The following is a 14254-nucleotide window of genomic DNA, read 5'->3' as shown; positions in this document are numbered from 1 at the left end:
ATAAAATCACTGTTCCCCTGTTTTGAGCTTTTTTTATCTTGATTTATTTTTGTGCTTTCCCTGTCTGCGTTGACTTCTGAATGCTCTGCCCAGTGTTCTAGTCTTGAGTTGGTACCTGATATTATTGATTTTCTAACCAAAGAACTCCCTTTAGTATTTCTTGTAGTTTTGATTTGGTTTTGACGAATTCCCTTAACTTCTATTTATCTGGAAATGTCCTATTTCACCTTAATATTTGAGAGACAGTTTTGCTGGGTAGATGATAATTGGCTGGCAATTTTTTTCCTTCAGTTTTTTATGTAAGTCATCCCATTGTCTTCTTGCCTGCATGGTTCCTGCCGAGTAGTCTGAGTTTAATCTTATTGACTGTCCTTTGTAGGTGACTTTTTGTTTATCCCTAGCTGCTCTTAAAATTCTCTCTTTACCTTTAGTTTTGGCAAGTTTGATTATAATATGTCTTGATGACTTTCTTTTCAGATCTACCTTATATGGAGTTCGATGAACATCTTGGATAGATATCTTCTCATCTTTCATGATATCAGGGAAGCTTTCTGCTAACAAATCTTCAACAATTCTCTCTGTATTTTCTGTTATCCCTCCCTGTTGTGGTACTCCAATCACTTGTAGGTTATTTCTCTTTGATGGAATCCAACATGATTCTTAAGTTTTCTTCATTTTTTAAAATTCTTTTATCTGATTTTTCTTCAAAGGTATTGTTGCCAAATGGTTTATCTTCAAGTTCTGAAATTCTGGCTTCCACTTGCCCAATTCTGCTCCTCTGACTTTCTATTGAGTTGTAGACTTCTGTAATTTTATTGTTAAACTTCTGAATTTCTGATTGCTGTCTGTCTATGGATTTTTCCAGCTTATTAAATTTTTCATTATGTTCCTGAATGATCTTTTTAATTTCTTCAACTGCTTTATCTGTATGTTCCTTGGCTTGTTCTGTGTATTGCCTGATCTCCTTTCTGATGTCTTGAAGGGTTCTGTATATTAATCTTTTGTATTCTGCCACTAGTAATTCCAGGAGGCCACTTTCATCTAGGAGATCCCTTGATTCTTTGTTTTTGGAGCTTGTTGAGGTAATCATGGTCTGTTTCTTTATGTGACTTGATCTTGACTGTTGCGTCTGAGCCATCTAGAATTTACTGTATTTGTTTAGTTTATGTTTGCTTGAGTGAGCTAACTTAATTATTTTTGCCTTTGGAGCTCTGACGTTCTTTCCCCAGATGGCTAGAGCTGTTACCTGTTATATCATTCCAGGAGTCCATTCACTTTTCTTGTATGAATTCAGCTCAGGTGTCCAGGTAGCTGATCATCAAGTGTGTCCTACGGGCTCTGCCCTACAGTCTTAAAGGGGCAGGAGTGATTGGTGTAGGTACCGGTATCTAGTTCCAGCAGGGTGTCATGCTCTGAACAAGGCATGGGGCTGAGAATCGCCCCCCACATTTCTTCGAGGAAAGCGTGCCCCTGTTCCCTGGAGGAAACAGATGGGTGGGTTCTGCAGATGGACCATGGGCACCCAGTGTTTTTGGTTGTAAGGACTGGGAGGTACCAGCTATCCTTGGACCCTTGATGCTGGTGGCTGGGTGACCTGAGTGGAGCTACCAGTCCTTAGGCCTCTGATGTGGGTAGGTGAGGACCCTGTTTAGTAGGCAAAGCAATGTCAAACCTCAAACACCCACCTCCCCACTGCACAGCTGAAACAGTTGTAGTCTGCCAACAAGGGCCTAGTCTCCTGAAATAGGCCCCCACAGATCCATGCAGAGGGGAAAGTTACTCAAAGTCCACAGACCATTTATGCCTGGACAGGAGCTGCTTCTGTCCTGAGCTCCCCCGGTTAGTAGAGATGTCAAATTATTTTTTCCCCCAGTTGCAAATTTATTCCTTCTCCAAGGCTGGGAGTATAGCTCTAGGTGCTCAGCAGGGCCTATCTCAGGCCAGGGAAATCAGCCACTGAAGCCAGCTTGGGAGTGGGGGAGGGGTGTGGTAAAATATACACGGGTACTTAGCTTTTGCCGAGAGCACCATTCTTCTCTGGTTCCTGAGTAGGGTGTGTGGCTGGCTGGTTCTCCCTGAGGAAATTATCGCCAAACACTAGTACCAGCCTGCTGCAGTTGCTCCCGAGAATGGTGCCTGAGGGCTCCTGGCAATTCAGGTCTGGTAACTCCTCTCCCTTCTGAACTGTCTCTTCCTCCCCTGCCCCTCAGGGCATTTTCTAACCTTCCCTTTGATGTTCAGGGTTCCTAGCTTGTGATACATATATTTGTTTAACTTGTTTTTCTGGGTCTTTGTTGTAAGAGGGCTTGCTGGAAGCCTCTGCTATTCTGCCATCTTGGCCCTGCCTCCTGTGTCCTAGTTTCTTGCTTTCTTTTGCTTTGGCATACCCAAATAGGCTACTAGAGTGAGCTAACTTGATTATTGAAGCCTTTGAAGCACTAATGTCCTGTTACCAGATGGCTAGAGGTGTTACCAGACATATGTATGAGCCTAGGAGTCCATTCACTATTCTTGTATAGATTCAGCTCAGGTGTCCTGATAGTTGGTCCCCTAGTGTATTGTGTAGGCTCTCACCTGCTGTCTTAGAGGAGCAGTGGTGATAGGTGTATGCACAGGTTTCTGGTTGTGGCAGGGGGTTACACTTATAGGAAGGCTGAGGGCTGACAGCCTTTCCCCAAGTGTCAGTGAGTAAGGAGTGTCCCTGTTCTCTAGAGTGTTCTGGTGGGTAGGCTCTGCAGCTGTACCTTAGGCACCCAGTGCTTATACTTCTAAGGACTGGTAGACACCACTATTCTTGGATCCCTTTCACAGGTACCTAGGTGATGTGGATGGAGCCTCCAGTCCTCAGACGTCTGCTGTGGGTAGGTGAGGGCCTTGTTTAATAGGCAGAGGTATCAAACCTCCAAAACCTGCTTCTCCACCATACAGCTGAAACAATTAAAGTCAGACCTCAAACAGATTTGCCCTTGCAATATAATAGCCAACTGTACCCATGCAGTGGTGAAAGATGAAGTCTGTGGATTGCTTGTGCCTGAACTGGAGCCACTCCTGCTCTGAGCTTCCAGATCAGGGGAGTTGGCAGAGTATTTTTCCCCCATTTGTTAATTTGTTCCTTCTCCAAGGCCAGGAGAATGGCTCAGGAACTGCAGCAGGACCTATCTCAGGCCCACGGAAATCTACTGTTAATGAAGCTGGCTGGGGCAGAGAGAGGAGGAATCGGAGAAGAGAGAGTTCTTTCAAAAGAAGGAGCTATTAGACTCATGCTCAGTAAATTAGACAAAATCACTTATCTTGTTCCGAGAGAGGTGTTTTATCTCAGATTCTGGAGGCGTATGTAGCCTGTGTGCACTGTCTGGGTCCCTGCCGAGATTGCCCCAGGGGATTAGGGCTGCATCCCATGCTTGCCTTCTTTCGCTGAAGCCGCTGTGTCCTAAACTCCACCATCAGTCCCGTGGCTGTCACACCAGGGAGTCAGGGGTGCACCACTCTGCTTGCCTTCTTTCGCTAAAGCTGCTGTGTCCCAGGAAACTACCATCAGCACCACCGCAGTTGCACCAAGGAACACGCCAAGGAATCAGAGCTGAGGCACTGCTATGGGCTCAGCAGCTCCTCACTGCTTCTGCACCGTCTCTCCCTCCCGTCACTCAGTCTGATTCCTTAACTTTGCCTTTGAAGCTCAGGGTTCCTTGCTTGTCATATATATAATTGATTCACTTGTTTTTTCAGATCTTTGTTATAAGAGGGATCACCGGAAGCATCTGACTACTTCTCCATCTTGGCCCTGCCTCCATATATGATATTTTCAGTGCGTATTTGGCATTTATCATTTTTCTCGGAAGGCCATTTGTTTGTCCCTCTCCCACTACCTTTCGTTTACAGAGTTGGATTTATAAATTCAAATTAATTTTCTAAGGTTTTCCATAACCAAAGAAGCTTATGTCATTTATGTAGGGGCCCTGAGAATCGTAAACACTTTCTTTAAACAGAGAATTACAGGTCTGAAGTTAACATTGGCATGACACAAATCTTCACGGGTTGAGTAATCTTCCTGAAAACATGGACATACCTTTCGAATCTAAGGTTTGCCATTTGCAGATTAGGAGAAAAATAGCTGCAGGCAGAAAAATAGCTGCAGGCAGTTGAGGGTGCTAAAATAATTGAGGATGGGTTTCTGCTTCCAAGGTTCCTGCTCTCCTCTAACTAAAAGATATTGTGAGTAGTTTGCTATGTATCCTTCCTGGTATTTTCTACTCAAAAACAAGTTTATGTCTCTACAAGTTTGTGTTGTGGCACAGCAACCCCATGTGTGTCAGAATAAAACAGTGCTCCATAAGGTTTTTAATGGCTGGTGTAGGACGTAGATCACCAGACCTTTGTTCTGAAGTGACTCTGGGTGGATTTGAACCACCAACCTTTTGGTTAGCAACTGAGCAAGTTGTAGCTCCTCTCTCTCTCTCTCTCTCTATATATATATGTCTAATCTGTCTAGCTGTACACCTATACACTTTTAAAACATAGTTGACTGTTAATCTGCTGATGTGCAACATGCTTTTCTTGCTTAGTGGTATATTGGTTCAAATCAGTCTCATTTAGGAATAGCTGTATAATATCCCATTGTATGCCATAATGTAATTGATTAGTTTAATTAGTTTTTTATACACATGGTTAAAAAAAAAATCAAGCAGAAGAGGACATAAAACAAAACAAAAATGACTGTCTCTACTAAACTGTGCCTCATAGTTTAGTCTCACATTTTTAGTTCTTTTGAAGGATTTATAAAGATATAAATCTATTTCTTGGCTATTTATATACTTACAACTATTTCTTATGGAGCTTTTGGAGCAACAGTTAAGTGCTCGGTCTGAACCCATCCCATCTGCTCCATGGGAGAAAAGACCTGTGGCAGTCTGCTCTCATAAAAGATTACGGCCTAGAATACACTATGAGGCAGTCCTACTTTGTCACATTGGGTCATGTGAGTTGAAATCAACTCGGCAGCAGCTAACAACGAGAAACTCTATCTCTTGGCTTATCATCTTTACACAAAATCTACTTACTTCCTGCTGTGAAAGAAAAGAGGTTTACCACATTTATCTACCCACCACTCCATCTTCCAATATGGGTTATATATTTTTAAGAATTCTTTTCACGGTTGACTTCATGAGTTTAAGTAATAGATCAGTGTTAGTTGTCCCCTGTGGTTATCCTCCCATGTGGTTAGTCGAGTCTCTGCCTTCCATGGTGCTGCAGACTCACCTCCCACTCCTGTAAGTTTGGATACCGAGGGGGGTTTTACTGACATAACATCTCTTATACCAATTTTGGGAATAAAATTTTCTAAAACTGTATTTGGCTTCTGATTTTATTTGCTCAAGTCAGTACCCTGTGCCAGTAACCCCACCCAAAATTCTTATCTTCACTTCCTTAGTTCTCAGCCTCCTGCCTGTCTTAAATTAATCTATTGGATTTCCTGGGTGATGCAAACGGGTAACACCTTCAGCTGCTAACCAAAAGGTCAGAGGTTTGAGTCTACTCAGAGACGCTTCGAAAGAAAGGTGTAGAGAGACCTGCTTCTGAAAAATCATGCATTGAAAACCCTTACGTGGAACAGTTCTACTCTGACACACATGGGGTCAACCAAGAGTCGACTCGTCGGTGGCTTTTTTTTTCTCCCTCATTCATATCACTGTCAATAAGGAGTACAGAAATATTTGCTGTATGATACCTAAATTTCTCAACTTCTCCCATCTAACTCAAACCAGCCAGTTCTTTCGTAAGACATTTCTCCTTCTCACCCTCTTTCTCATTGGTAATAGCTTCCTCAAAATAGAAAGGCAGTAAACACTGATGTTATAACTTTTTTCAACCAGTTTCCCTAGAGCCTGGGACTTAGCTGGCATGTGGTGTGCTTCCTAATTTTGCAGGAGATTGATTTCACCAAGTATAGCTAATGATTGCTTTACACAGGTTTCCAGCTTTCAAGCCTGAGATACCTAGTTTCTCACTGTCTGTTACCTAGCCACAAGGCCCAAGATACAGGTAGTCTTCAACTTATGACCAGGTTCTGTTCTGATGTAAGCGGAATACTGCTTTTTTTTTTTAGGTTTCATTATCACTGCCTTTTATTATCAGTATTTTATCTTCATACATCCAATATTTGTCTTTGGGGTTGGAAATATTACATATAAATATCTGAGTAAATATCTGAGAATGATAACATCAGGAAATTACCCTCTGCAACATTGTATGTAGAGCATATTACTAATGATACGATGTAACAACAACAACAAAACACACATAGATGGTCATAAGTGCAGTTGTTTGTTACTCGAATACATTGTAAATCGGGGACTATCTGTACTGTTTAATTGATTTTATAATCCCTGTTTTCTCTCTTTCGGCATCTCTGAAATGAGTATTCATGTTAAAATCGGTGGCATATTATAGTTTGTCAATATTAAAAATATTTATTAGTACATGAAATAATTGTGCATCTTGCAATTTTTAGCTTATTATATTAGAAGAGGAGCCCTGGTGGCACAGTGATTAAGAGCTCAGCTGGGAACTAAAAGGTCAGCAGTTCAAATCCACCAGCCACTCTTTGGGTCGCTATGAGTTGCAATCAACTGGACCACAATGGGTTTCATTTTTTTTTTTTAAATATTAGAAGAACTACATTTTTATAGAATAATGTAATGGCACCATTCACTTCTGATACTAATTTCTGTATTCCAAACCAAAAACCAAACCCAGTGCCGTTGAGTTGATTCCGACTCATAGCGACCCTATAGGACAGAGTAGAACTGCCCCACAGAGCTTCCAAGGAGCACCTGGTGGATTTGAACTGCAGACCCTTTGGTTAGCAGCCGTAGCTCTTAACCACTATGCCACCAGATTTTCCATTTCTGTATTAAGTGAAGTGAATATTAACTTCTGTAAAAATGAGAACTTCCACATTTCAGTGACATAACAAAATGGAAATTTACAGCTTATTCTTCTAGGAGTTCAAAGTAGTTTGCCCTGATCCACAGGTCACTGTCTTTCACACAGTGATTAAGGGACCTGATTCTTCCAGATTGTAGCTCCACCATCCACCAAAGTCTTAATATTCTTTCCATCGTGCTTTTTGGAAGGGAAATAAGATTAGAGAAGGCACACAACCCAAGGTCACACAACTAGTTAGTTGCAGAATTAGGAATTAAACTTGGGCATTCTGGCTTCAGGTCTGTCTTATTTATCTAGTGTTGCTATAACAGAAATACCTCAAGTGGATGGTTTAATAAAGAGAAATTTATTCAAGTCTAAATTCAGGGTGCCGGCTCCAGGGGAAGGCTTTCTTTTTCTGTCCACTTTTGGGGAAGATCCTTGTCATTAATCTACCCTGGTCAAGGAGCTTCTCAGTGCAGGGACCCCGGGTCCAAAGGATGCACTGCTTTCCTGGCTCTTGTTTCTTGGTGCTTTAAGGTCCCCATGTCTCCCTGCTTGCTTCTCTCTTTTGTACCTCAAAAGATACTGATTTAAGATAAAACCTAATATTGTAGATTGAGTCCTTCCTCCGTAACCTAACTGCCTCTAATCCAGCCTCATTAACATCATAGAGGTAGGATTTACAACACATACGAAAATCACATCAGATGCCAAAATGGTGGACAGTCACACAATACTGGGAATCATAGCCTAGCCAAGTTGACATGTATTTTTGGGGGACACAATTCAATCCATGACAAGGGCACCTGCTCCTACACACTTTACTGAACTGCCTCTTTCATTTCCATTGCTTTGTATCTAAACTGTCTTTTCACTTGGGCCGATTTTAGAATTTCTCTTTATCTTCGGAGCTCTGAATTGTTACCAGGATGTGTCATTTGAAAAAATTCTCTTCTTTCCTGTAAACATCTCTGTTTTCTCAGAAGACAGGTCTTTTTCAGTCTATTTATTTGGTTTATTTTCCTTGAATATATTCATATTATTAAAAAAAATATAGTGTTTAATAAAAATGCTGATTTTAGCTTCCCTAATTCGTTCCTCCCTTAAGTGAGAGTGAAGGCTGATTATGAAAGTCTAAGTGTATGTTTTGGGTGGAATCTGTTTTAAAAACAAGACTCTGAGATCCCATTCCTTCACACATCATTGCATGATGACTTATCTGAAAAATAATTTATAATATAAATTTCTGCGTGGAAATCCTCAGGCATGTCTAAAGGATAAAACATAATGATGTAGTCAGATCTTCGCTTAGAATCACAGTGGATTTAATGCTATAAATGGATTTTATTGGTGTTGCAAATACCATGGTCGATTTTACTGTAGCTGTTATAATCTTTTGAAATGGTGACAAACTTTGGGGGGTTAAGTTCCAAACAGAACAGGGTAATCTTTAGGTACACTGGATTGTATAAATTTTAAGTATATCAAAACTGTGTAAACAGATTTTATATTTATTTATGGGATTTAGTTCTAGGCTTATAAAATTATGGTTCTTTAACCTACATGAATGTCCAGTTAGACATTCAAAATTTATGCAAGATACAGAAAAATTTTTCACAGTCTGTGAATTGAAGGCATTTAGCATTTCTGTACTCCACCGTTAAATACCAGTGTCACATTCAAAAGTTTTTAGTCCCATTTGAGAGCTATAGGGCTATTGTTTTCTCTCATTTGATTTATCCCCTTTTATTACTATCATTCAGGAATTCTCTTTTTCTTTTCTCGTGCAGTTATACATATGTTATATTAAATGTATGAACTTTCTTTGACATCTTGGGAGGTAAGGGAGTCAGAGGTGTGCTTCACCCCATCATCTTGAACTGGAAGTCTCCATCTGGTACCCTTTCTTTCGTACATCTTCAGTCTCTCTTTCTACAGACTGTGCAAGCCTAAGGTCTGCTCAAGGTTTTTCTTCTTAAAAAGACCTCCGTGGTTTTTGTACTCTCCACAAACTGTCCTATTTTTGTACTTTCCTAAAGGAACACACTCCTAAAGGAACAAGTAGGTTATCCTTGTCATCTCTGACTTCTCTCTTTTAATTCCTCTTCAAACCACTGATTTCAGGTTTATCCTCCATACAGGCATTCTTCCCTGGTGATGCAAATGGCTAAGTGCTGGACTACTAGCTAAAGGGTTGGCAGAGGTGCCTCTGAAGACAGGTCTGGCAATCTGCTCCTGATATGTCACAGCCTTGAAAACCCTGTGGAACAGTTCTATTCTGCACACATGGGGTCTCCATGAGTCGGAATCAACTACACAGGCATTCTCTGAAGAACACCCAAAGTCCTCAGTTTTAACAATGAAAATCTGATCAAGTCACTTCCCTCTCAACCATGCAGTGAAGTCTGCTTATCCTTAGAATGAAACTCCTACTCAGTATCCTGTCCTAATGAGTCAGTCCTGGTCTAACTCTCCAACCTCAGCTTAGTTTATTCTATTTCACTTGACTCCTGTTATAGTGAGCCTCTGCCATTTCCTGGAGTATACCAAGCCTCTTCCCTGCCTTGGTACTTCACAATTTCAATTTCTTCTTGAAATACGTTTTCCATGCCTCTTTGCATGACTGCTCCTTTCTGTTCTTCAGGTCTCATCTTAAATATCACTTCCTTGGAGATATCTTTTCTACAGTCCTGTCTAATTCTTGATAATTCTCTATCAGCACCCATTCAGACTTTTTCATAGCATGTATCTTAGTCATCTAGTGCTGCTATAGCAGAAATACCACAAGTGGATGGTTTTAACAAAGAAATTTATTGTCTCACAGCCTAGGAGGCTAGAAGTCCGAATGCAGGGTGCCAGATCCAGGGGAAGTCTTTCTCTCTCTGTCAGCTCTGGAGGAAGGTCCTTGTCATCAATCTTTGCCTTGTCTAGGAGCTTTTCAGGCACAGGGACCCCAGATCCAAAGGATGCACTCTGCTCTCAGCGCTACTTTCTTGGTCGCATCAGGTCCCCGTGTCTCTCTGCTCGCCTCCCTTTTTTCTGTATCAAAAGAGTTTGACTTAAGACACAACCTAATCTTATAGACTGAGTCTTGCCTTATTAACATAATGGTCGCTAATCCCACCTCATTAAAATCGTAGAGGTAGGATTTACAACACATAGCAAAATCACATCAGATGACAAAATGGTGGACAATTATAAAATACTGGGACACTTTTTCTGGGGGGAAACAATTCTGTCCATAACAGCATGTTATACCACTTTTAAATATATAGTTTTTGTTTATTTATTTACCCCACTAAAGTATAATTTCCCTGAGTCCAGAGACTACTTTGTCTTTTTGGGGGCCGTGTATCTTTATCACCAAGCACAGTGTCTGGCACACAGGAGGTGCTCACTAAATAGTTGTTGAATAAGTTTGTTCTTCTTTTTGTCCTGTCACTTTCCAGAGAATGTACTTGCTTTGGCTATAAGCATCTTCCTAATTACCAATCCTATCGCAATTTTTAGTCCTAACCCTTTTTCATTCCTTTGTGGCATTTGCCACTCTCCTTTTTGAAAACTGTGTTCCATTCTGTAATAACATTGAACTTAGTTTTTTCTGGTTCCTGCTCCACTCTGAATGACTCATCTTCTTCCATTGTCTCTTATTAGTTTCTTGAGATGGGAAAGAGATTGGTGCAGTTTGAAGAACGTGACAATGAATATGGCTAGTGTGATGTAAGAAAGGAGAAGTGAATGAAGGGTCTTTGAGTTTGTCCCAAGGTAAGAATTTGAGTGCAAATAGTTTGTTTTGGGATTGATCAGGCATGGTCAGGAGCTTATTTGGAGAGTGACCAAGAGTCACTGGCGGGTGAATGGGAAAGTAGACAGAAAAGGGAAGGCAACCAATAAAAGTTTTATTATGAAGCAGGTTTCCCAGTGCACAACTAAAGCCTGCTGGGAAACTCTGGAAGTTAGTGTAAAATATACACCTTACAGTTGTTTCCCTGAGGGTTGAGGAAGCTGGGTTATGTATACATGGAATCTCATTACTGGTTCTTTGAGTACTGTAACTGCAGAGAATTAATTCGCCATGATTTCTGGCAGGAAGAAAAGCTCATATCCAGAGTATGTAAGAATTCCAATAAAGGCAAATTTCTGCCATCTTCAGTATGGAAAGATCTGATATAATCAAGTGGCCAGTTGGTTTCCCTGAAGGATAGTGTCATATCAAGGGTTCAGCATAGGTCTCTGTTTTGAAAGCTCTGATATTCAGCAATGGCAGTAGCTAAATCAGCTTGGTGGGAGAACACCTGCAAAGCCTCCCATCTTCGCCACCGGAACTACTCTGTTCATGGCCCATTGTGCAAGCTCTAACAGGCAGAAGACTGAGATTGGCTGATATCTATTGGGAGAATCATTCTGCCTAGCTGGCGGTTTAGGCTCCTGAGTGGTGGATGATCTCCTATGATCATGGATTTGAGACACAAAGATCTGCACAGTTTGCACACACTCCCTTAGGTTGAGTCACATACTTCTTACCTAGAACTTTTTGCCTTCAATTTTCCGATCTTGCTTATTCTAGGTCCCTGACAAACCAGCGAAATCATTTGCCACTGCTCAGAAATCCCTGTATATCTTTACATCAAGTCACTTTCTCTTGCCCCTCCTCCAGCTGATGACCGTAAGTACTGCCAGCGCTCTGCCCTTCTGGAGGATGATGCCTCACTATTTTCTTGCTGAGCTACCACTCTTTGGAAATGTCGTTCAGCAACTGTTCATTGTAGTTTGCAACAACGTATGAGCTGACAAACCAAGAATGAGGCCCGAGTTTCTTTCCTGTGTCTCTATCAGCTTGATGTAGGAGACCTCAGGTGAGAGATGAGAAAGAGGCATCAGAACATCAAGGGTATGTGACATGGGATCCCCCAACTTGTTTGTGTAACCCACTTGTGTCCACTAGATCTGTTTGGCCATGATCTTTAACGTGCTGTGTCCACCATTCAATGGACTGCTGCGGAGCCTGCCTGACTTTATAATTTAGAAAGGCTGACAATACTTGGCTCCTGGTGGACATCTCTGATTGCATAGTTGCTTGATATACCATGGTAGAGAACTCCGTTACCATGAGAGATGGTAGAATATCAAGAGTTGCTGTGGAATAGGGGGCATGAGGGCCTTACTCACTTATGCCATTCCCTAATTTGCCCCACCTTCCCAACAAAAAAAAAATTTTTTTTCCAACAGTTCCCTGCAGCTCTTCTTCATTATTCCAAATTTCCCTTTACAAATTAGAGTCCAAGACCCACCTCCTGACCCTTTTAGCCTGACTGTGGAACTGCTGCTCAGTGGTCACATAACTTTCTAAGCTAATTCTGTCACAGTGGTCAGTGTACTGTACTGTAAAGATTGATTTACTTCTCCGTAAAACCCATGAATTTTTGCTTCTTTTGTACCAAATATAATACTTGGTTAAAAAATATGTATGTATGGTGTTCAATAATTGAGAGAGAAAAAAACTGAGTGAGTATCTTAATTTTCTAAGGCTGTTGTAACAGAAATACAAGAGGGTGGATTTAAAAAACAGAAATTTATTTTTTTCCACAGTTCTGGATCCTAAAAAGTCCAAATCAGGGGCTCGGCCATGTTGATTTCTTCCTTGTCAGTAGCCCCGGGCCTTCCTTGGTTCTTGGTGATCCTCACATGGCATCTGTCTACCCCAGTATGCACTTACGTCTATGTAACTCAGAAGTCATTAGCTTCAGGATCTACCCAATACTACTACGACCCAACTGATCGACTGATTACATTACATTAGACTGCATCATGGAAGGTTATTACATTACATTAGACTAGATTACATCCGCAGGTAGAGGTGTTAGAATTGCAACATATATTTTCGGGGACACGGTTCAGTCCATAACAGTGAGGAACCAAGCCCTAAACTTGCTGTTATGAACTCTTCTCCATCCACCCTAGCCATCTCTGATTTCTTCTACCTCTGATCTACACCAACTTAGTTAATTACCTTTAGTACTCAAAGAACTTACACATTTATATCTCTAGCCCAGAAGTCTGGTCCCTTTTCAGGGTGATCTCTCTTAAGTCCCACATCCATCCTCTTGTGTAATCTAGGGTCCAAGGAATCATCCTTGCCATCCCAACTTTTCCCTCTCTCCTGTATGCCATCTATCAACAAGTCCTGGCAAATTTATCTTCAAAACATCAACAAACATCCACATATGTTCAGCACGAAGTACTACCGTCTTATGTCAAGCCACCACCGTCTCTCTCCAGGACTATTTTAGTAGCTTCCTGTGTGTTCCTCCACCTTGAATTTATGCCCTACTGAAGCCGGAGTGGAAACCCTGGTGGCATCGTGGTTAAGAGCTATGGTTGCAAACCAAAAGGTCAGCAGTTCAAATCTACCAGGCGCTCCTTGGAAACTCTATGGGGCAGTTCTACTCTGTCCTGTAGGGTTGCTGTGAATCAGAATTGATTTGATGGCACTGGATTTGGTTTTTTTGGTTTTGGAAGCCAGAGTAATCTTTTCCAAATACAGGTATAATCACATTATCACCAGCTTAAAAACCATCAATGGCTTATTTTTATTCTTAAGAGGAAAGCAAAACACCATGGTATGCCTTAAAAGATTCTACATAGCCTCCTATTTCTGTAACCTTATTTGGCACAACCTTACTCTTTACTCTGTCTGCTCCAGCCACACACTTTTTTTCTAAACCCAGTACTACCCACACTCTTCCTTGTCACAGGGCGTTTGCCCATGCTGTTCCCTCTGCCATGAATGCTTTTTATTGCTTTTTTTTGTCCAGTTAACTATAAGAAAATACTCATTCTTTAGATCTCATTTCAAGTATTAATTCTTTAGTGAAATTGCCTCTAATATCTGTGCCTTTTGTCACATTTGTGATTTTAAATTTTTGTATGATAATTGATTAACGTCTACCTTGATCACTAGATTGTTTGCTTTGTGGAGGTTGTTACCATATCTGTCTTTGTTGAAGGAATAAATGCATTTCTTATTTTTTGTCTTTTATTGCAGGGCTGCAATTTACATCAAATAATGTCATTTTAGAGGGGCCATTTGCATCAAATATAGTCATTTTAGAGGAGCCAAAATAGAAGACGTTCGCTATATTGAATAATTGCCAGTTCAATTCTAAGGCCTGCATAACAGTAACAATGGGTAATTTTCAATATTTGATGTTTGTAGTTTATAAAAGGAGCCCTTGTGGTGCAGTGTGTAAGTTCTTGACTGTGGCTCGAACCCATCTGCCACTCTGCTCCATGGGAGAAAGATGTGGTAGTCTTCTTCTGTAAAGAT

The 14254-nt window shown here is 41.0% G+C and overlaps 1 protein-coding gene across 1 annotated transcript in view; it reads left to right on the top strand.

Annotated features, from left to right (window-relative positions):
• The first annotated feature begins 677 nt into the window (after positions 1 to 677).
• The window catches only part of LOC126065112 (probable ATP-dependent RNA helicase DDX60-like), a 146456-nt gene continuing 132879 nt past the window's right edge, over positions 678 to 14254 (top strand). The window contains 3 exon segments of the mRNA XM_049864801.1: positions 678 to 3805; positions 10582 to 11818; positions 13973 to 14116. Of these exon segments, the coding sequence (XP_049720758.1) occupies positions 14113 to 14116 (4 nt within the window). The 5' untranslated portion in view covers positions 678 to 3805; positions 10582 to 11818; positions 13973 to 14112.

This window comes from Elephas maximus, chromosome 21 (assembly GCF_024166365.1).
Source record: "Elephas maximus indicus isolate mEleMax1 chromosome 21, mEleMax1 primary haplotype, whole genome shotgun sequence".
Taxonomy (NCBI): Eukaryota; Metazoa; Chordata; class Mammalia; order Proboscidea; family Elephantidae; genus Elephas; species Elephas maximus.
Note: the sequence above shows the minus strand (reverse complement) of the source record. Positions and strands in the feature narration are given on the sequence as shown.